Source organism: Mobula birostris, chromosome 14 (assembly GCF_030028105.1).
Source record: "Mobula birostris isolate sMobBir1 chromosome 14, sMobBir1.hap1, whole genome shotgun sequence".
NCBI classification, from domain to species: Eukaryota; Metazoa; Chordata; class Chondrichthyes; order Myliobatiformes; family Myliobatidae; genus Mobula; species Mobula birostris.
Window position 1 is genome coordinate 2524501 of NC_092383.1, and position 22499 is coordinate 2546999.

The window sequence follows — 22499 nt, forward strand, 5'->3', positions numbered from 1 at the left end:
TTTCCAAGACTGCAAATGTTTCATGACCCCATTAAAGTAAAACAGCACTTGGAATATTGATGGAGGAATGACTTAAACAAAACCTTGACATTTCTCTTTAACTACTGAGTATTAGTAATCTAGAGCAGGGTCTCTCAACCAGGATTCCGTGAGAGATTATGGTTAAAATAATAAATATCGTTTTTTGAACTGCGTGATGCTAGTGCTGGCAGTGGTGGGCAGTGACTGAGCAGCCATGTTAGCAGTCTCATTAGAGATCTCTCAGCCCAGTATGGCAGTGCGCAGTAGGACTGTGTTTATTTGCTTGAGTCCATTCTCAGTTTCTAACATGAGATAGGGGTGATAATTGATCACTGGTGAGCACTGTATTGCATGGAGCAGAGGACGTTAGGCTGATAATTGGTGAGCGCTGTATTGCACAGAGAGGAGGACAATAGGCTGTTGAGGAGCGTGAAGTGTGTTTTCCAAGCATTGAATGGACTCACCCAACTTGGGCTGTGACGTCAGCCTCTCCTGAATTTCCTCCCCCAATTTCCCTTTACGTGGCGGTACCTGACTTATTGGAGTGAACAAACTCTACCGATGTAGTAAAAAATTGGAGGGAAATTTTCATTCTAAACACGGTCCTGTGTGGCGATTTTTGAAGAGGAGGTGTGAGATGAAAGAGGAGGATTCCAGGCCTCGGCCTATGGACAATTCTGATGAAGAATTACAATCTTCTGAGTCATTTCACTGGACTTGAGCAACAATGGACATAAAAAAAATCCGTCTTTTTATTTCACAAAACTATAACAGTTTATTTACACAACAATTACACGAAGTACAAATGTTAAGTATTTACAAGATGGTGAATAAATTCAAATTAGAATATGATTATTACTGTCTATAAAACAGTCAATTCCCTGGGTGGTCCACTTCTCCCAGAAATCCCCCCACTGTACCTTTTGTGACCGCGTGCTCCCTCTCCAAGGACAGCTGGGCACGAATGTATCCTCGAAGGAGGGAAGGCAGTTGGGCCTAGCAGAGTCCTCAACTTTCCCCTGCCTGGACCTGTGAATGGCCATCTTAGCCAGGCCCAGGAGCAAGCCCACCAGTAGATCCTCCTCGCAATCCACCCCCTTCCATACTGGGTGCCCATATATAAGGAGCGCGGGGCTGAAGTGCAACCAGAACCTGAGCAGCAGCCCCTTCAGACACTCAAACAGGGGCTGCAACCTCTCACACTCCGTATAAGCATGGTATACTGACCTCTCCCGGCCACAGAATGGACAGGTGGATGGGGTATCAGTGAACCTGCCTAAAGACCTGTTGCATGGTACTGCCTATGCAACACCTCCCACCCCCAAGTCTGCTGGGGACCTCTTCCACTGCTGGTGAGTCTGGTCGGCAGACAAAGGCAAGGAAGTGAAAGATGTGCAGGAGCAGCCCATTCAAGAAACGCTTTGGAGTGGCACGGTGGGGGGGTCCTGTGAGATGACTTGCATTGAGTGGGACCCTCTCCCACATGGTCTCCCGAGGCCTGGGTCCGATGAGCATTTCTAGCCCATCAGATGGCGGTGCAGCTGGAACCTCTCCACTTCCCCGAGCCCCCTCAACACCCACCATGATAGGATGGGGACCAGTCCCCCTTATAGCTAGAGCACTGTCCCCCACCAGCACAGGAGCACCCTGGCTGAATGAGACTAGACCCCATATCCTTATCAGCTCTCAGTAAAAGCAAGGCAGTTCACTCAAAGTGGTGCGGCTGATGCTGTCTGCTGGAAGCCGCGTGCCCTCTTGCAGGCAATGTCCCTGGCAGAGAGAAAGTGCATCACTAATACGTGCCATCTTGGTGGATGGTTGTTGTACAGGTATCTCTGCAGAGTCCTGAGGTGGAGAGCCCTAGCTGGGTGTGAATACACACCAATGACCAACCGCCCACCACATTCAGAAGACTCAGGACCACAGCAGAGACCCAGTGCCTCCTGTTGCTCCAGAAGAAGTGCACCTGCCTCTTCTGGGTCCTGGAGACAAAAGCAGTGGGTGGGTCTAAAGTAATCAGCCAGTAACATATCTTTAAAATGAAAGCTACTTATCAGTGGCTTTTACTTGGACTGGTGATCCAAGTTGTTCTATTCCATTGTGCCCAGTGTATGGAAAACAACTTACAAATGTAGCAGTGGCTCCAGCAAAATTGAAGACACTTAACTACAAACAGCTATGTGACACATTAAAATGCTGATTATTTTAAATACTGTTGGAATCTCAAAACAAACAGATCAAAGCGTTTGAAAATGAAGTCACAGACCTTAGAAAAGGTTCAAGAAGCTAGTTATTTAGTTGTTTTAAGACCAGTTCACTTGAGAATATTTAAAAAACTGTGTGAAAACCTAGACAAAGAGCACACCAATCTCCTGCTACATACAGAAATCCAGTGGCTTAGCAGAGGGAGAGTCCTCAACAGAGTGTTTGCACTGAAAGGTCAATTGCAGGAGTACTTGCAAGAACATTTTTCATCAAATGAACCAGTTGAACAAGTCTCTCTGCAAGGCCCTGGAGAAAATGTTTTGACTTCAAGTGACAAGATTCTTGGATTTAAAAGGAAACTGAATCTTTGGAAAAATCATGGCGCAAAAGGAAATCTTGAAATGTTTCCACTGCTGCTTGGGCTAGGGAGTGAGGAAGGATATCAGGAAGTCTCGAGTCTTATTGAAAACCACCTGGAAGAACACAGAACAAAATTGAACAGTATTTTTCCTCCATTTCAACACAAGTGTATGACTGGGTGAGGGACCCTTTCTCTGAATCTTCTGCTCAGCTTGAGAGAGTGGTGGATATATGGAATGCTCTGCCCTAGAAGGCTGTGGAGGCCAAGTCTCTGAATGCTTTCAAGAAAGAGATGGATAGAGCTCTTAAAGATAGCGGAATCAAAGGTTATGGGGATAAGGCAGGAACTGGATACTGATTGTGGATGATCAGCCATGATCACAGTGAATGGCGGAGCTGGCTCGAAGGGCCGAAGGGCCTACTCCTGCACCTGTTGTCTATTGTGTATAACATGACCTTGAGAGAAGAGGAAGAACCTTGTGAGCTGCACTCTGGTCGTGCACTCAGGATGGGATTGACTGACCTGCCCCTGGTCAAGTTCTGGATTCCTGTGAAAGAAGAGCATGCTGCCATTCATAGGAAAGCAATGAACATTTCGCTGCAGTTTTCTTTTTTTTTTTAATTTTATTTTTATTTGGATAAGGAATTCACAAATATCATGTACATTTTTCACACATATAACCTTTTCCATTTTTTTATATGTATAAAATACAATTATTTATACATTCTTAAGTACACATTGAGATGATATAAAAGGAAAATAAACATTTAAATAGATAATTATGTACTGTGGTAAATCTAACCTATTAGGCTAAGTAATGGAATTAGTTGTTAAGAAAAATGGTAATAATAGTTTCCATATAACCCTTCTGGGCCATTTCCACTGGTCCAAAATGTTGTATATAAGCCTATGTAACAACCATTGTAGGTGTTTATATCCTAATTTGTTCATGCTTGCTCCTGCCCGCAGACATAATTGTCCAATCCCTATGTACTTATTTACTTAATTTTTTCATTTTTTTATCCCTTTCCCAAATCTTTCCCTTTACTTGTGTTAATTCTCTATTTTCCAAAAGAAAACAAAAAAAACGAACATTTAGACTAGGGGTGCTTACGTTAGCAATATTACTGTGTTGATGAGAAGAGCAGTATAAATCATTAGGAGAGTCATCTAAAGTCTGCTCGCATTGGGGTTATATATTCAATCCATTTATTCCAGATTTGATAAAATTTTTCTTTTTGAGTTCTCAGGGAGTAAGTCAACTTTTCCATTTTAAATATTTCCAAGATAATTTCGTACCAATCTTCTAATGTAGGTGGTATTGGATTTAGCCACTTTCTAGTGATTGATTTCTTACTTGCCGCTAAGAGGGCCTGCAGCAACTTTATATCTTCCTTCTGTTCAAGAAACAATACATGCCCCAAATAGAGCGTCTCAAAGTTCGGAGGTATCTGGGACCTAAGTACCTTAACTAATGTTCTATGAATACCTTCCCAAAATAGACTTAATTTAGGGCAATCCCAAAAAATATGAAAATAATTTGCCTCCTTGGAGCCGCACCTTCTCCAACACATCACATTTGTATCTTTATATTTTTCCTGATATGGGGTCTTGAAGTATCTTATAATGTTTTTCCAACAATGTTCTCTCCAAGTCAAAGAATTAGTCGAGGACCATTGAAAGCTGCAGATTTTTTCCCAAGCCTCCTCTGAAAGTACCAACCCCGCTTCTTTCTCCCACTTCTCTTTAATATACAGTGTATTTACATTTTTAGCATGGGAGAGTGCATTATATAATCGAGAAACTGATTTACTAGGTATTGAACTGCAAGCCGAATTCAGAATCTTGAAAAATTCTAATTCTACTGTTGATAGGTCTGTATATCTACAACTCTGGTTAACATAGTTTCGTACTTGAAGGTACCTAAAAAAGTCATTATGTTCTAGGCCATGTTTGTCCTGCAGGATTTGGAAACTTTGTAATACTCTTTTATCTATAAATGAGAGGTAGGTTGTAAGACCTTTCTTTATCCATAGCTCAAATCTTTTATCTCCTCTGTTGGGAAGGAATTCGGTATCATATGCACACCATCTAAAGAGTTTTAACATGTTATTAATTCCACATGAATTAAGCACCTTCTGCCATACGTTTAATGTAAGATTTATCCAAGCGTTTTTAAATTTTTCCAACTGGGCCATCAATCCTTTGTCAGCTATTGAGGCCTGAAGAGGAAAACTGTCAACTAATCCAAATTCTATTTCCTTCCATCTAGCCTTATATTCCCTATTCCACCAATATAACAGAGGGGTTATCTGTGAGGCATAAAAATAATTTCTCAGGCAAGGAAGAACCATACCTCCTCCTCCCTTCCCTAACTGTAAGGTGTTATATCGAATTCTAGGTTTCTTTCCTTGCCAAATGAAGCGGGAAATCCATTTGTCCCATTCCCTGAATTGATTATCATCCACCTCCACCGGTAAAGTACGGAAAAGATACAATAACCGAGGAAGAATATTCATTTTTATAGTATTTATCCTTGAATTTAAACTTAAAAAGGGGATAAGATTCCATCTATGCATATCTGCTTTTATCTCTGAGATTAATGGCCCATAATTTACCTGTGACAGTGTTGAAAGATCCTTCGGCAGGGTTATTCCTAAATATTTTAATGATTTAGCTTCCCACTTAAGATCATATGTATCCTGCAATTTTTTGGATGGTGTATAATTTAGGGACATAACCTGCGTTTTCTTTACATTTATTTTATAACCTGATATTTTCCCAAAGTCATCCAACAGTGTAAATAATCCTATAAATGATTTTTCTGGTTCACTCAGATAGACCAAAACATCATCTGCGAATAGCGCCACTTTCTGTTCAATCCCTGCCACCCTGATACCTTTTACGATTTCGCTCTGTCTTATTAGTTGGGCAAGCAGTTCAATATATAGCGCAAAAAGGAGAGGAGAAATTGGGCATCCTTGTCTAGTGCCTCTCTCTGAGATGAAGGAGTCAGAGAGGTCCCCATTTATCTTAATTCGGGCTGTAGGGCTGTCATATAGAGACTGAATTACTTTAATAAACTTTTCTTGAAAGCCGAATCTTCCTAACACTCTGTATAGGAATGCCCAACTAACCGAATCAAAAGCTTTCTCAGCGTCCAATCCTACTACCATTGTCTCTGTCTCGTTCTTATTAACCTGTTCTAATATGTGCAGAGTTCTCCTTATGTTGTCCTGTATTTGTCTTTGTTGAATAAATCCAGTCTGGTCTAAGTGGATTAGGCCAGGTAAAAGCTTTTCCAATCTGCGCGCTAATATAGATGTAAATAGTTTGTAATCTAAATTAAGAACACTAATTGGCCGATAATTGCCACATTCTAGTTTATCTTTACCCTCTTTAGGAATAACTGAAATAATCGCTTCTCTCCAGGAAGGTCGAGTTTCTCCTCTCTGCAAGATCCAATTAAAGGTGTTAAGTAGTAATGGGGCTAACTGTGTCTTCAGGGACTTGTACCACTCTGAGGTAAACCCATCAGAACCCGGGAACTTTCCAGCCTTTAACCTAGAGATGGCCACGTTCAGTTCTTTGACAGTTACTGGTTCTAATAAACTTTCATTTTGTAAATCTGTAAGTTTAGGTAGATCTAAAAAATTCAATACACTGTCTATATAGGGTTCATTGGGGGCCCGGGGTTGGGAGTACAGCTCTCGATAATATGTTTCAAAACTCTCTTGAATTTTCCCTTGTCTTTGGATTCTTTATTTTATGAATTGTATTGTCTGCTTGTTGTTTTCGTAATTTATATGCTAATAATCTAGCTGATTTACCTCCAACTTCATAATTCTTTTGTCTCAGGTAAAGAAAATTTCTTTGAGTTTCCAACGTATAAATATCGTCAATTTCACTTTGCAATTTCCTAATTTCCTGTTTTTGATTTGAATTACTTTTGTTGCTATCTACAACTTGAAGTTGTTTTAATTTTCCTTGAAGGTCTGCTAATTTTTGTGCATTGATTTTTTTCATGTGAGTGGTAATGGAAATAATTTTCCCTCTCAGTACAGCTTTCAATGTATTCCATAAGATCACTGGTGATGTTTCTCCCATGTCATTAAGGTCTAGATATTCTTTGATTTCTCCCCTTAATCTCTCCATTACTTTTGGGTTATTGAGTATATGTGAGTTTAGCCTCCATAGTGTTTTCCTCATTTTCCTTTCCAGGATTAGAGACATAGAGACTGGGCTATGATCCGACAGATCAATTGTTGCAATATTACAGTTTTTTATCCTGAGTCTATCTGTATTAAAGATAAAGAAATAGTCTATCCTTGAATAGGCTGAATGAGGGAAAGAGTAATATGTATAATTCCCAACTCCTCCATCAATGAATTCACTTTCCGAGTCAGAGGTTTATCCTGAGTAACTATTCTTGAAGAATCTAATATAGGATTTAATCTAATATTAAAATCCCCTCCACAAATTACTACCCCTTGAGAACTGACCATTAGGTCAAAAATGTGTCTATAAAATGACCATTCACAACCTGGAGGAGCATAAACATTCAGCAATGTTATTTCTGTACCTTCTATTCTTCCTGTGATTTTTACGAACCGTCCTTCTTTGTCTCTAGTCTCTGAAATATGTTCATAATTAAGAGTACTTGATATTAAAGTAGCTACCCCTCTTTTGTGACTCAATTTATATGATGAATAAAATACATGCTTAAAGCCCATTCTTTTTAATTTTCCATGTTCAGATTGGCTCATATGTGTTTCCTGGAGGAAAGCTATTTGTGCCCTCTCTTTTTTCAATTTAGACATAATCTTATTTCTTTTAATTGGATTCAAAACCCCATTAACATTATAGGAAATTATTTTTACCAACTCAGTTTGCATTTTTCTCTAGTAGAAAAAAAAACACTCTCCTTTTCTAACCAAACAGTAAGCAATCCCTTCTCAACAGTAAACCAAGACATATAACCACACCCTAGACATTTTTGAACGTGCAACATTTGAAAATTTTTCCCTACTTCCCACAGTGAGGCCTGAGCACCGACCCGCCTCAGTTCAGAGGGATAACCTCTATCTTCACCCTGTGTTAGAGGGCCCTCAGCAGTTTGAATAATCATAGAGAATTTTCTCCTATTTATGTCTCGACCATATTGCTATCATTCAAGTTATTCCGTCTAGTTTATTTTCAGTTACCAGTTTTCATTTTACCTTTAAGTCCGATTTACTCTTTTCAGTCATTTCTCTTAATTAATCTGTGTTCTCTGTACATTCGCGTCTGAATATTTGCAGCTTTTCCTTGTAGTTTGACACTCTGGTTCGAGTGGAGCGTCCTCGCCCCACTAACTGCCACGACTTCTGCCGAATCCTCTCCAGTAGCGACTCCGGTTGGGTGATAACTTTAATAGGTAGTCCCCGGTCTGCCAGGTCCAATGTTGCCTCCTCCACCGTAGCGTAAGTTTTTGTCTCTTCGTCGTAAAAGACTCTCAGCCAAGCTGGATACAGGGTCTGGAATCTGATGTTGTTTTCCTTCAGGACTCTCCATGTTTCCGTATATTCCTTCTGTCTGGCAAGAATCCCCGGTGCGTAGTCGTGGTCTAAACTGATTTTACAGTTGTTCCACATGAAACCTTTCTTTTGCCATGCCCTTTTAAGCACCTCTTCCTTCGTTCTGTAGCTGAGAAATCTGACCAGAATCGATCTGGGCTGGGCGCCTGCTGGAGGCTGTGGTGCCAACGCGCGGTGAGCTCTTTCTATCTGTAGGTCTTTTGCGGCCGGTATATCAAGGTTCTGTCTAAGTAGCTTCTCCACGAAGGGAATCATCAATCCGGGTTTACCTTCAGTTCCTTCGGGAACTCCATAAATCCTCATATTTTCCCTTCTCGAGCGGCCTTCTTGATCTATTAGTTTCCACTGGAGCTGGTCTTGCAGCTTCAGCATTTCTGCTATCACCTCCTCTGCGTTTTGTAGCTTCTCTTCAATTCCAACAATCCTCGCTTCGGCTTCATCTATCCGCGAGTTAGTTTTTACTATTTCTCCTTTAATATCTTCCAGCTGTTTGCTGTTATCTTGTCGGAACTCGCGAATCTCTCCGAGAATCAAGGACAGAGTCACCGATTCCCCCTCATTATCTCCGTCCTGGCTTGCCGTGGGGGAGCTCGGCCCGTTGCCTTGCTGCGTCTCTTTATGTTTATCAGCCTTCGGAGCGGACTTTTTAATCTTGTTCTTAGACATCATCCTTGCCCCTTTTATTAATATAGTTATGCAATATTAAGTATTTGTCTAAATTCGATTATGGGGCAGTTTACCTTTTTTCTCGAGAGACCTTTTCCTTACGCCGCCATTCCCTTGATGACCGAGTAACTGAATTTCTTCGCTGCAGTTTTCAATGTGTGAGTAAGCTTTTTCTTGTTTAACAAGCATTAAGACAAGGATTGAAGTCATCTCATTTCAGTTGAAGCTGAAATCTGTGTGTGCTTATCTCAAGTTCAACCCAGAATTGAGAAATTTATGATGTCTGCCTTGTGAGTTTTTTAAAAATTTATTGAAAGAAAGAAAGGTAAGCTAAGCTCAACTATCTTTTTTTTCCAAGAAAGATTGGCTAAAAATTAATTCCTTATACTCAAAAGAACATTGACAATTAGTTTTAGATTATTATATCTATAACTTACTGATCATACTAACATACCATGAGCTCTAGATATAATAATTTTTATGCAGGGGTTCCCTGACACCTGAAAATTATTTCAAGGGTTCCTCCAAGGCAAAAATGTTGAGAAAGGCTGATCTAGAGATATTAGATAGATTAATAATGGCTCAGAAAAGATGAGATCACAGAAACTAAACACCAGAGATTCTGCAGATGCTGGAAATCCAGAACCACATGCAGAAAGGCAACATCTAGTGAGGGGAATAAACAGTCAACATTACAGGCTGTCTGGAAAACATTACTCTTTAATCTCCTCCATAGATGCTAACTGATCTGCTGAGTTGCTCCAGCACTTTGTATGTATGAAGCTATCCTAATGATGTTAACTGATTTTCAATGGTGTACAGTATGACATTCAGAAATATTTCCACTGTTTCTCTTTTTATCAAAAATATTGAAAACTGCAACTGATACCTGGGAAACTAGTGAAAATTGTGTGAGTATGATGACATCACTAAGTTTCTCAATTTCTCTCATACTTAATGTAACTTGCCTCATACGCGATTCCCCACTACGTCAGAGAGGCATGGAGGGAAATCGTCCGCTAACTGGAGAAACTCCGGATGCAACGTACCTTTCCTTTTAATGTAAATATTAACAGATTTGTTTATGTTCTCAGGGTGTTTTAAATGTCAACAAGCACAGGTCTCAGTTGGAAGCCTTTGTTCGTATTGAGGGATTGCCTAATAAAGGATCAGGTAACCTTACTAACTTTAAAAAGTAAATCTGCTTTCAGAAATTGATTTGTTTGTAAAGTGTTGTTTGTGTCTGTTAGAGCTAGAAACAGACATACTCATCTGTGGCTCGAAGGCTCGAAATCGCGCTGTCCAGGGAGATGTGGTGGCTGTTGAGTTACTGCCAAGGAATCAGTGGAAGGGAAGAGTTTCGGTGCTGTGTGAGAATGAGTCTGAAGAGAAAGCCTCTGAAGAAGCTGAAAGTGAGCCAATGGCTACAGGTAGGGCACTATTAGTAAAATAAACAACCAAATGTTTCATGTATAATCTTTGGATTTTTAAAAATGCTCTAGTTTCCTTCTCCTGTTTAAGAATGTGTATAAGCAGTCCGTTAATATACAACACTGCTTCGACAGGGGGACTAAACCAGTGACAGTAGCCAGTAAGCCTCATACCCCCCTGAGATAGGAACATGCCTGTCCTAGCATGCAAAGTCAGCTTCGGTAGACTGAGTCGGCCAGGAAGGCAGTTCTGCAACACTTCGTGGAGAGTGAAGGGCATGATAGGGCATAGAAAAAGTTGTGATCATCCACTGCATCCAAGGAAGACCCCAGTTGTGATGTCTGCTGGTGCCACTGGACCCAGAGTCACAAGGTTGAGAGAGTGGAACGGCTTTTCCACTTTTAAAAACTCCTGCACAGGTTTCTATGTGCAGTTCACTTTAGAACTGAACAAATAACTGTCATTGACAGATGTGATGGACAGCTAAGTCAGTAAGAGAACATAACAAAAGCAAAAGTAGGCCATTCGAATCTTGTGCCTGTTCTACCATTACAATAAGATTATGGCAAGCTTTTTCCTTGATTCCCTTAATGTTCAAAGGTCTACTCATCTCCAATTTGAATATACCCAGTGACTGAGCCTCCACAGTCCCCTTGTGTAGAGAATTCCAAGAATCTATCACTCTCTGTGAAGAAATTTCTTCATCCAGCTTTGTCCTGAATGGTTGACTCATTCAAGCTGGCTCACAGTCCCAGCAACCCAGTACTTACCCTGAACTTGCATGCTAATCTGTGTGGAGGGTGCAACACTGGACCTCTTCTTGGGAAATGGGGTTGGGCAAGTGACTGAAGTGTCGGTGGAGGGGCACTTTGTGACCAGTGACCACAATACTTCTAGTTTTAAATAGCCATGGAGAAAGTTAGGACTGATCCACTAGTTAAGGTCGTAAATTGGGACAGTTCAATTTTGGAGGCATTAAGCAGGAACTTGCAAAGGTTTGCAGGTAAAGGGAATGTTTGGCAAGTGTGAATAACCTGGCATTTTCCTTAACCTTGCCTGTCATAGCCATCTCATTCCCTCTTAACATTCAAAAATGCAATGTCAAGAGGCCAGGGAGAGCACGTTCTGTACGTGTGGAGTCAGGAGGTGGGTGAAATTTTTAATGAATGTTTCTCATCAGTTTTTGCTGTGGAGAAGATCATGGAGAATATGGAATTGAGGCCAGTGAATCGTGATGTTTTGGATAACTTACGAATCACTAAAGACGGTCCAAAAACAGGTGAAGGTGGTTAAATCCCTTGGATCTGACCAAATGCATCCTCAGACCTTGTGGGAGTTATATAGTTGTATAACATGGAAATAGGCCCATCTTGTACACGTTGACCAAGATGCCCATCCAAGTTAGTCTCGCTTATCCCATTTAGCCTATACTCCTCTAAATCTTTCTTCCATGTACCTGTCCAAGTGCCTTTTAAATGTTGTCAATGTACCTGCCTCAGCCACTTACTGTGGTAGCTCATTCCATATACTGACCACCATTTCGATGAAAAAGTGGCTCCTCAGGTTCCTATTAAATCTCTTCCCTCTCACCCTAAACCTGTGGCCTCTAGTTCTTGATTCCCCAATCCTGGGGAACAGACCATATCTATGCTCCTCGTGATTTCATGCACACCTACCTTCAGTCTATTGCTCTCTAAGGAAAACAGCCCTAGACTGTTCGACCTCTCTCTATAACCCAGCCCCTTGAGTCTTGGCAACATTCTTGTAAATCTTTTCTATAGTCTTTCGAGATTCATGACATATTTTCTGTTACACTTCCTTAATAATAGATCTAGCATTTTTGTTAATGTTATTATCAGGCAAATTCTTACCTCTAGGTTCTGTTCTCACACTTCTTCTCTCCTTCCTTGCTTAGGCAGTAGGGTGGTATTTGTTACCCTTCCAGAATCTATAGAATTTTGGATGATGACAGTGGAAGTCCAAGGATGTAATTGTTCTAACTGGCAAACTAAGTAACCTGAGGGATTTGTAGTGACTTCTTACTTGGCCTTTTCTCCTTGGAGCAACGGAGAATGAGAGGTGACCTGGATAGAGGTGTACAAGATGATTAGAGGCATTGATCGTGTGGATAATCAGAAACTTTTTCCCAGGGCTGAAATAGCTATCACGAAAGGGCACAGTTTTAAGGTGCTTGGAAGTAGGTACAGAGGAGATGTCAGGGGTAAGTTTTTATGCAGAGATTAGTGAGTGCATGGAATAGGCTACCAGTGATAGTGGTTGAGGCGGATACAATAGGGTCTTTTAAGAGACTCCTGGATAGGTACATGGAGCTTAGAAAAATAGAGGGCTGTGGGTAACCCTAGGTAATTTCTCAGGTAAGGACTTGTTCAGCACACCTTTGTGGTAAGGACTTGTTCAGCACAGCTTTGTGGGCTGAAGGGCCTGTATTGTGCTGTAGGTTTTCTATGTTTCTTATAGAGATTCTTCTCAGCTCATTTGAGAATTGGATACAGAGTAACAGACACTAAATACTGGAAGAAAAAGCAACATCTATGAAAAGGATAAACAGGTGATATTTTGGGCTGAGGCCCTTTGTCAGGACTGGAAAGGAAGGCTTCACCTGCCAGCCTTTTCTCTTTCCCCATCCCCACTATCTTATTCAGACTTCTTCCCTCTTCCTTTCCAGTTCTGATTTATTTTCCTATTTAAGCAACACACACAAAATGCTGGAAGAGCTCAGCAGGCCAGGCAGCATCTTTGGAAAAGAGTATAGTCGTTGTTTTGGGCCGAGACCCTTCATCAGGACTGGAAAAAAAGATAAGAAGTCAAAGTAAGAGAGTGGGGGTATTCTTTTTCATAGATGCTGCCTGACTTGCTGAGTTCCTCCAGAATTTTTGTGTGTGTTGCGCTGGATTTCCGGCATCTACGAAATCTCTTGTGTTTATAAGAGCTCGATTCAGCTCTGTTCTATAAAATGCTAGAGAACATACTTGTATACTGGCTGTCTTTGGCAAATTTGTTAGTATTTCCACTCATAAATGCCTTAATATAGTCCATCAAGAAAGTCTATTTATGTTGATAGGCAAATTCAAAATAAATTTATTACCAAAGTATGTATATGTCATCACAAATGACCTTGGGACTTGTTTTCCTGCAGACATCCACAGTAGAACAAAGAAATGCAATAGAATTAAAACACATTATATGCATTGTTATTTTTTTTCTGGTTTAATTAACATTACCTTAATATGAGGCAAAACAAATTACAAAGATTCAGATTGAATCCTTCTTTCTTGCAGGTAAGGTTGTTGGCATTATTCAGCGCAATTGGCGAGATTATGTAGCATCCTTTCCACCAAAGGAAGACATCCAGTCTCAGGGTAAAAATGTTCGGAAGGTCTTAGTTACACCTTGGGATTACAGAATTCCTAAAATAAGAATCACCACTCAACAAGCTGAATACCTACAGGTAAGAATTATAAATTTACTCTCTCAAAATTTAGTAGCATTTATAACATTTTGTGAAGATTGAGAAGAACATATCTGCACCATGTTCCTAGACTGAATCCATTCATTAGAATTGATCTTTTTTCATATTTTCCATTTCTTTGATTTTATTTTCCTCATTTTTAACATTTTTTGTCCCTTTCTGGCTTGATCTCACCAAGTTAAACTGACGAGAGGCCTAGACAAGGATGGTGAGTATCCGAGACTACAATTGAGGCACGATTTGAGACTGAGATGAGAACAGCATTCTTGACTAGATGCTAGACGAGAACCTGACGAGACTAGATGAGAATTCAAATAAGACAGATCCAAAACGCAATTGCAGACTGAACCAAAGTTGAGCTGATGATTGAGCATCTAATCCGAATTTGGTTCGGGTGCTCTTTAAATATCCAAATCTTGGTGCCAAAACATGGCCACCAATTAGCAGAGCAGGTCTGGAACTTTAAAGGGACCGTGCCAGTTACCAATTCGGAGCATCTACACTGCCGAGGTTGGTGCAGTCAGGTGTGTGCCATAGCACAAACAATCATTTTCATAGTTCACTTCTGAACCAGATGTGTACATTTCCTTGCATGGATCACTGGATCGAGATGTTACTCAGGAGAGCTGGTTCACTTTTATCCTCCTAACTCAAGATTGTTAAGTGAAATGTAGCACATTTTACACTGAACCAGATGAGAGGAACTAACACTGTGTACAATGGCTCTAAATCTGGAACACCATCTGGTCGTAGCCTCAGTAATTGTGCTTTATTCAGTTTACTTTACTCTCAGATTAAAAATAAATTAACTTTATTGCCATAAATTGGCTTCTACATTATTCCTGTGCATTCAAGAAAATTTTTTTATCTTTTCCCCATTGGTCAGATTAAGCTGAATAAGGCAAGATATTTAAATAAGGCTGATATAAGGCAAAACATTTATTTTTTAGTCATAGGAGCAGAAATAGGCCATTTGGCCCATCAAGTGTTCCACCATTCAATCATGGCAGATCCTGTTTTTACCCTCCTCAGCCCCACTCTCCGGCTTTCTACCATAGCTAATCAAGAACCTATCAATCGCCGCCTTAAATACACCCAATGATCTAGCTTCCACAGCTACCTGTGGTAACAAATTCCACAAATTCACCACCCTCTGGCTAAAGAAATTCTTCCACATCTCTGTTTTAAATGGACACCCCTCTATCCTGAGGATGTGCTGTCTTGTCCTTGACTTCCCCCGACCATGGGAAACATCCTTTCCGCATCTACTCATTCTAGGCCTTTCAATATTCAAAAGGTTTCAATAAGATCCCCCCCCTTATCCTTCTAAATTCTAATGAGTACAGGCCCAGAGCGATCAGTTCCTCATGTCCCTTTCATTCCTGGAATCATCCCTGTGAACCCGCTCTGAACCCTGTCCAATGCCTGCACATCTTTTCTTAGATAAGAAGCTCAAACTATTCACAATACCCAAGGTGAGGCCTCACCAATGCCTTATAAAGCCTCAGTATCACATCCTATTCTAGATCTCTTGGAAGTAAATGCTAACATTGCATTTGCCTTGTACATCAACCTCGTAATCTCATCCTTAACAATTGACTCCAACATCTTCCCTACCACTGATGTCAGGCTAACTGACCTTTAAATTCCTTTCTGCTGCCTCCCTCCTTTCTTAAAGAGTGGAGTGACATTTGTAATTTTCCAGTCCTCCAGAACCATGCCAGAGTCCAATGATTCTTGAAAGATCATTACTAATGTCTTCACAATCTCCACTGCTACCTCTTTCAGAACCCTAGGGTGCAGTTTATCTGGTCTGGGTGACTTATGTACCTTTAGGTCTTTCAGCTTTTTGAGCACCACCTCCTTTGTAATAGTAACTGTACTCCCTTCTCTTCCCTCTACCCTTAAACACTTGGCACACTCGTATTGTCTTCCACAGTGAAGACTGATGCAAAATACTCATTAAGTTCATCTGCCATCTCCTTGTCCCCATTATTATTTCTCCAGCCTCATATTCTAGTGCTCCTATATCCACTCTCATCTCTCTCTTATTTTTTATCTACTTGAAAAGGCTTTTTTCTATCCACCTTGATATTGTTTGCCACTTTGTGATCACATTTCATCTTTTCCCTCCTAATGATTATCTTAGTTACTTTCTGTAGGTTTTTAAAAGCTTCCCAATCCTCTATCTTACAGTAATTTTTGCTTTGTTAAATGCCCTCTCTTTGCTTCTACATTAGCTTTGGTTTCCCTAGTCGGCCATGGTTGTTCTATTTTGCCATTTGAGTATTTCTTTATTTTTGGAATACATCTATCCTGTACCTTTCTCATTTTCCCCAGAAACTCAAGCCATTGCCGCTGTGCTGTAATCCCTGTCAGCTTCTCCTTCTAATTTACTTTGGGCAACTCCTCTCTCATACCACTGTAATTTCCTTTACTCCACTGAAAGACTGCTGTGTCAGACTTTACTTTCTCCTTATCATATTTCAAGTTTAACTCAAATCATATTGTGATCATTGTCTCTTAGGGGTTCCTTTACCTTAGGTTCCCTAATTGCCTCTGGTTCATCACATTACGCCCAACCCAATGTAGCTGAACCCCTAGTGGCCTCAACAACAAACTGCTCTAAAAAGCCATTTCATAAGCATTCAACATACTCACTGTCTTGAGCTCCATTTCCAACCAGATTTTCCCAATCTACCAGCATGTTGAAATCTCCCATGACTGTCATAACATTGCCCCTTTGACAACACACACAAAGTGCTGGAGGAACTCAGCAGGCCAGGCAGCATCTATAGAAGTTTATAGTCAATGTTTCAGGTTGAGACATTTCATCGGGACTGAAACGTCAGCTACTCTTTTCCATAGATGCTGCCTAGACTGCTGAGTTCCTCCAGCATTTTGTGTGTGTTGCTTGGACTTCCGGCATCTGAAGATTTTCTCTTGTTTGTGACTGCCCTTTTGACACACCTTTTCTATTTCCCGTTGTAATCTGTAGTCCACGTCCCAGCTACTGTTTGGAGATTTTTATATAATTGCCACTGGGGTCCTTTTATCCTTGCAGTTTCTTAACTTAACCTGCAAGGATTCAACATCTTCCGATCCTGTGTCACATCTTTCTAATGATTTGATGCCATTCTTTACCAGCAGAGCCACACTACCCTCTCTTGCCTACCTTCCTATCCCTCCGATGCAATGTGTAACCTTTGACATTCAGCTCCCAACTACAAGCATCCTTCAGCCACGATTCAGTGATGGCCACACCATCGCACCCAACAATCTGTAAAAGTACAAGAAGAGCGTCCACCTTATTTCTTATGCTCCATGCATTTTTGGTATAACACTTTGTGTACTGTATGTGCTATCCTTTTTGATTCTGCATTCCTTATTCACTGATATTCACCTTGCTGGGTACAATTTTGTCCTATCATCTGCCTGCTCTTCCTGACAGTCTGACTGCATGCTACCTTTGCTTTTTCACCATCCATCCTGTACTGAATCCTTTCACTTCTGTTCCCATTCCCCTGCCAAATTAGTTTGAACCCTCTCCAACAGCTCTAACAAACCTGCCCACAAGTGTATTGGACCCCTTCAGGTTCAGATGCACCCCATCCCTTTTGTGCAGGTCATATCTCTCCCAGAAGAGATCTCAATGATCCAAGAACCTGAAGCCCTGCCCCATGCACTAGCTTCTCAACCACGCATTTATCTGCCAAATCATCCTGTTTCTACCTAACTGGTATGACCCCCTTGTACAGCAATAACTTCAACCAAATGTTTCTGGTAACTGTTGATCAGTCCTGTACATCAGCTTGGAGGAATTTTAGGCCATTCCTCATAAGACTGCTTCAACTCTGGGATGTTGGTGAGCTTCCTTGCATGATCTGCTTGCTGCAGGTCCTCGAAATATTTCTCTCAGATTAAGGTCAGGACTTTGACTCGTCCATTCCAAAACATGAAATTTCTTCTGCTTTAACCATTCTTTGGTAGACTGATTTGTGTGTTTAGAGCCATTGTCTTGCTGTATGACCCACTTTCTCTTGACCTTCATTTCATGGATGGATATCCTGACATTTTCTTGTTGAATTTGCTGGTACAATTCAGAATTCATATCTCCATCAATGACGGCAAGTCATCCTGGTCCTGAGGCAGCACAGCAGGCCCAAACCGTGACACTCCCACCACCATGTTTCACAGATGGGATGAAGTTTTTATGTTGGAATTCAGTGCTTGCTTTTCACCAAACAACGCTTCTCATTTAAGCCAAGAAGTTCCATTTTGGACTCATCCATCCACAAAACATTCTTCCAATAACCTTCTGGCTTATCCACGTGGTTATTTAGCAAACTTTAGATGGGCAACAATATTCTTCTTGGAAAGTTGTGACTTTCTCCTTGCAATCCTGCCATGCACACTATTGTTCTTCAGTGTTTGCCTGATGATAGGCTCATGAACGCTGACATTAGCCAATGCAAGAGAGGCCTGTAGCTCCTTAGATGTTACCCTGGGGTTCTTTATGACCTCCAGGAATATTACACACCTTGCTCTTTGAGTGAATTTTGTTGGTCGACCACTCCTGGGGCGAGTACAACTGTGTTGAATTTCCTCCATTTGTACACCATCTGCCTGACTGTGGGTTGGTGGAGCCCAAACACTTTGGAAATGGTCTTGTATCTTTTTCCAGTCTGGTGAACATCAACAACTGTTTTTCTGAGGTCCTGAGAATCTCCTTTGATCGACACATTTCCAAAACCCTGCATGGTGATGGTGACTTTGATGGTGAAGACCCAGGTTTATATTCTTTAAATAGGACAGGACCTCCCACACTCACACCTCATTGTCATCCCATTGATTGAAACAGCTGATTCTAGTTTCCCCTTCAAATGAACTGGTATAATCCTAGAGGTTCACATACTTTTTCGAACAATACATGTAACATTGGATCGTTTTTCTCAATAAATAAATGAACAAGTATAATGTTTTTTGTGTTATTTATTTAATTGGGTTCTCTTTATCTAGTTTCAGGACTTGCATAAAGATCTGATCACATTTTAGGTCAGATTTATGCAGAAATAGAGAAAATTCTAAAGGATTTACAAACTTTCTAACACCACTGTATATCAAACTCAAGTATTAAAAACTGTATACTCTCTGGATTTGGAATCAAACACTTGATTAAAAGGGGAAAAAGCACATATATGAACTGCAGTAAAAAGATTTGTTGCACTCTTTTTAAGTAATAATCTTTCATGCTCTAATGGGTTCGTACAGAGAACTTTATTTTTAAATTTTCTCATCACACAGAATTTCCGAATTATTGTCCGCATTGATTCCTGGGATTCCACGTCTCTTTATCCCAGTGGGCATTTTGTGAAGGTTCTTGGAAGAGCTGGTGATTTAGAGACAGAAATTGCAGCTATTCTTGTGGAAAATGGCATTTCTGTCAGCCCCTTTACTGAAGCCCAGGTAAATCCCAGTCTGCATTACAAATAATGTGAGAGATGTGATTCCTTGACTCATGTTGCTAATTGTTGAATTGTACTTAGTGTGATTTAACCCATTTCAAAATTGTATTTCAAGGGAAATTATTGATGGCAAAATGCTAAGTTTGTATTAATGTATGCTGATATCTGTGCTTAAGGAGCTCATCAATATTTTCATGTTAGAAATATTTGTGTGATAAAGATTTGTGTGACAGCTTGGTTCATTGTGGAACTTTGTATCAGAGTCACAAAGTTTAAGGCTTAATGAGCGAAATCTAGCTTAATTTTTCAGTTTATTTCTGGGAGAGTGAAGATCTATCAGGGACTCCATCTTCAAAACAACGTCCTGCCTTTGTGAGAATACTACCTGGTATAACTTGTATTGCTGTGGAAGTTTCCAGTAAAATTATTATCAAAGTACATATATGCCACCTGAGTTTCATTTTCTTGTGGGTATACACGGTAAATATATGAAAAACTAATAGAATCAATGAAATACTAATGTGCAAAAGACAACAAACTGCAAATACAAAAAGATAAAAACCAAAATAAAATAAAATAGTAACAAATAAGCAATAAATATCAAGAAAATGAGATGAAGAGTCCTTGAAAGCGAGTCCATGGGTTATGAGAACAGTTCAGTGTTGTGTTGAGTGAAGTTATCCCCTCTGATTGAAGGGAAGTTATCCCTTGGATGGCCACTATTTGAATAAACTACATAACGGTGACTATACTTAGAACATAAAACAGTACAGCACTGGAACAAATGCCAAATTAAAACTCCCATCTGTCTGCACATGATCTACGTTCCTCTGTTTCGTGCACATTTATGTTGCTTCTAAGTGTCTCTAAAATGGTGCGGCCACATATCTGCTTCTGTTACCATCCCAGCAGAACATTCCAGGCACTTGACATTCCCTATGTAAAACAAAACCTTATCCTGCCCATCTCATTTAAACTTTCTCCCATTTGCAAAGCTACATTCTGCAGTTTTTATCATGGGAAAGAGATTGTGACTATATGCAGGGCCTATGTACAAGAAGGGACAGAGCTGACTTTACTTCCTGAGGAGTCTCCGGTCATTCAACGTCTGCAATATTATGCTGCCGATGTTCTGTGACTCAGTGGTGGCCGGCATTCTACGCTGTAGTCTGCTGGGGCAGCGGGGTGAGAGCAGCTGATGCCAAGAAGATCGATAAGCTCATCAGGAAGGCTGGTTCTGTTCTGGGGGCGGAACTGGATTCCCTGGTGGTTGTGTCTGAGAGGAGGATGCTGCAGAAGCTACAGAGCATTGTGGACAATCCCTCTCACCCCTCCATGACACACTGGACAAACAGAGAAGCATCTTTACTAACAGACTGATTCCACCTAGGTGCATCACTGAATGCCGCAGGAGATCCTCTCTCCCTGTGGCTATAAGATTCTACGGCTCTCCCTCCTTAAGTATACATGTATATAGTTTCATTGCACATGTGTATTTTGCACTATTACTTCTTAATGCTTTGTACCGCAATGCTGACATTTTGTATTTTAAAGTATATATTTCTGACTGAGCAATCTTGAACAATAATTTCCTTCAGGATAAATAAAAGTTTTATCTTATACCCTATATATGCCTTTCATAACTGTATAAATCCCTACCATCTCCTCTCTCGTCCAGGCATTGTCCTTCCAGTAATATGGACAGAGGGTGGCATGGTAGTGTATAGGTCAACACGGTGACGTGGCAGTTAGTATAACGTTTTACACACCATCTATAAGATTGGGGTTCAATTCCCACTGCTCTCTATAAGGAGTTTGTATGTTCTCCCTGTGACTGCGAGGATTTCCTCCAGGTGTTCCAGTTTCCTCTCACGTTCTAAAGAAATACGGGCTAGAATTAGTGAGTGGTGGGCGTGCTATGTTGGTGCCCAAAGCCTGGTGACACTTGTGGGCTGTTCCCAGTACGTATTCAGACTGTGTGGACTGTTGATGCAAAAGTCATGTTTCACTGTATGTTTGATGCACATGTGACAAATAAAGCTGATCTTTATCTTTAACGAGGCAATCAGAACTGCAAGTGGAACCTAACCATGACTTCCTGATTCTTATACTCAATGCATTCCAAAGGAATTATTTGAAAAATAATTGTTTTCTTGAAATTTAATGACATGAAAGGTTTCATAAAAATGCATGTTTTGCTATAACACCAACACAGTCTGAGGGTGCACTGAGGGCCCACACCTCACTAACCCTGACCTGTACATCCTTGGGATGTGAGAGAGAAAATCAGAGTGCCCCGAGGAAAGGGAGTCACAGAGAGAATGTATAAGCTCCTTACAGACAGCAGCAGGAATTGAACCTTGATTGCTGGCACTGTAACTGTTAGGTTACCATGCCTCCCCAGTTGTTGTGATGCTAATTAGTCCACCATTCCACCATGAGTATGTATGATTAACTGACTTCATTAACTACACCAGACTCTGGTCTGCAAATCCACATGACATCTGAGAAAGAAGGGTAATCCTTGGCACGTAAGGGTCTCCAGAATCAAAAAAACTGATGGCATTGCTGTACTAATTATTGAGGCTAAGATCCGTATCCCATTGTGATACGTAACTCTGTAGAAGCCTTCAAGAAAATTAATAGGCAATTTTCAAGTCCCAGAATGATGTTACGACAAATTTGAATCCGAGAGGAAGAGCATACCTGAGCACACACCCCTCAGCATCAGCGGCTCCACAGTGCAGAGAGTGGAAAACATTAAGTTCCTTGGGGTGCAGATCTCAGACAATCTCACCTGGTCCAGGAACACCACTGGGATTGTGAAACGGGCCCAGCAGAGATTGCACTTTCTGAGGAAGCTTAAACAAGCATCACTCCCCACTAATATCTTAACTACATTCTACAGAGGCGTGGTTGAGAGTGTGCTGATCTTTAGCATCACAACCTGGTACTCCAGCTGCAGTGCTATCAACAAAAAAGCCTTGCAGAGGGTGGTTAGGGGAGCAGAGAAGGTTACTGGGGTCTCCCTACCTTCTATCCAAGACCCCTTTCAGAGTCGATGCCTCCAGAAGACACGGTACATCATTAAAGACCCTTCACACCCTCTCCATGAACTGTTTGTTCTTCTGCCATCAGGCAAATGTTACAGGAGCATCAAAACTAAAACCACAAGGCTACTAAACAGCTTCCTCCCACAGGCAGTCAGACTGCTAAATAGCTGCTCTACCTGACTCTGCTTTGGACACTTAACTTGCACTGGACAATTATAACTTGACTTTAAC

General features: G+C 40.8%; 1 protein-coding gene across 3 annotated transcripts in view; it reads left to right on the top strand.

The window, feature by feature from the left end:
* The window catches only part of dis3l (DIS3 like exosome 3'-5' exoribonuclease), a 73219-nt gene that overhangs the window by 28268 nt on the left and 22452 nt on the right, over nucleotides 1-22499 (top strand). For all 3 annotated transcript variants that reach the window (XM_072277961.1, XM_072277964.1, XM_072277962.1), the window contains 4 exons: nucleotides 9924-10002; nucleotides 10080-10259; nucleotides 13560-13729; nucleotides 19055-19216. In XM_072277961.1, the coding sequence (XP_072134062.1) occupies nucleotides 9924-10002; nucleotides 10080-10259; nucleotides 13560-13729; nucleotides 19055-19216 (591 nt within the window). The remainder of the gene's footprint in view (nucleotides 1-9923; nucleotides 10003-10079; nucleotides 10260-13559; nucleotides 13730-19054; nucleotides 19217-22499) is intronic.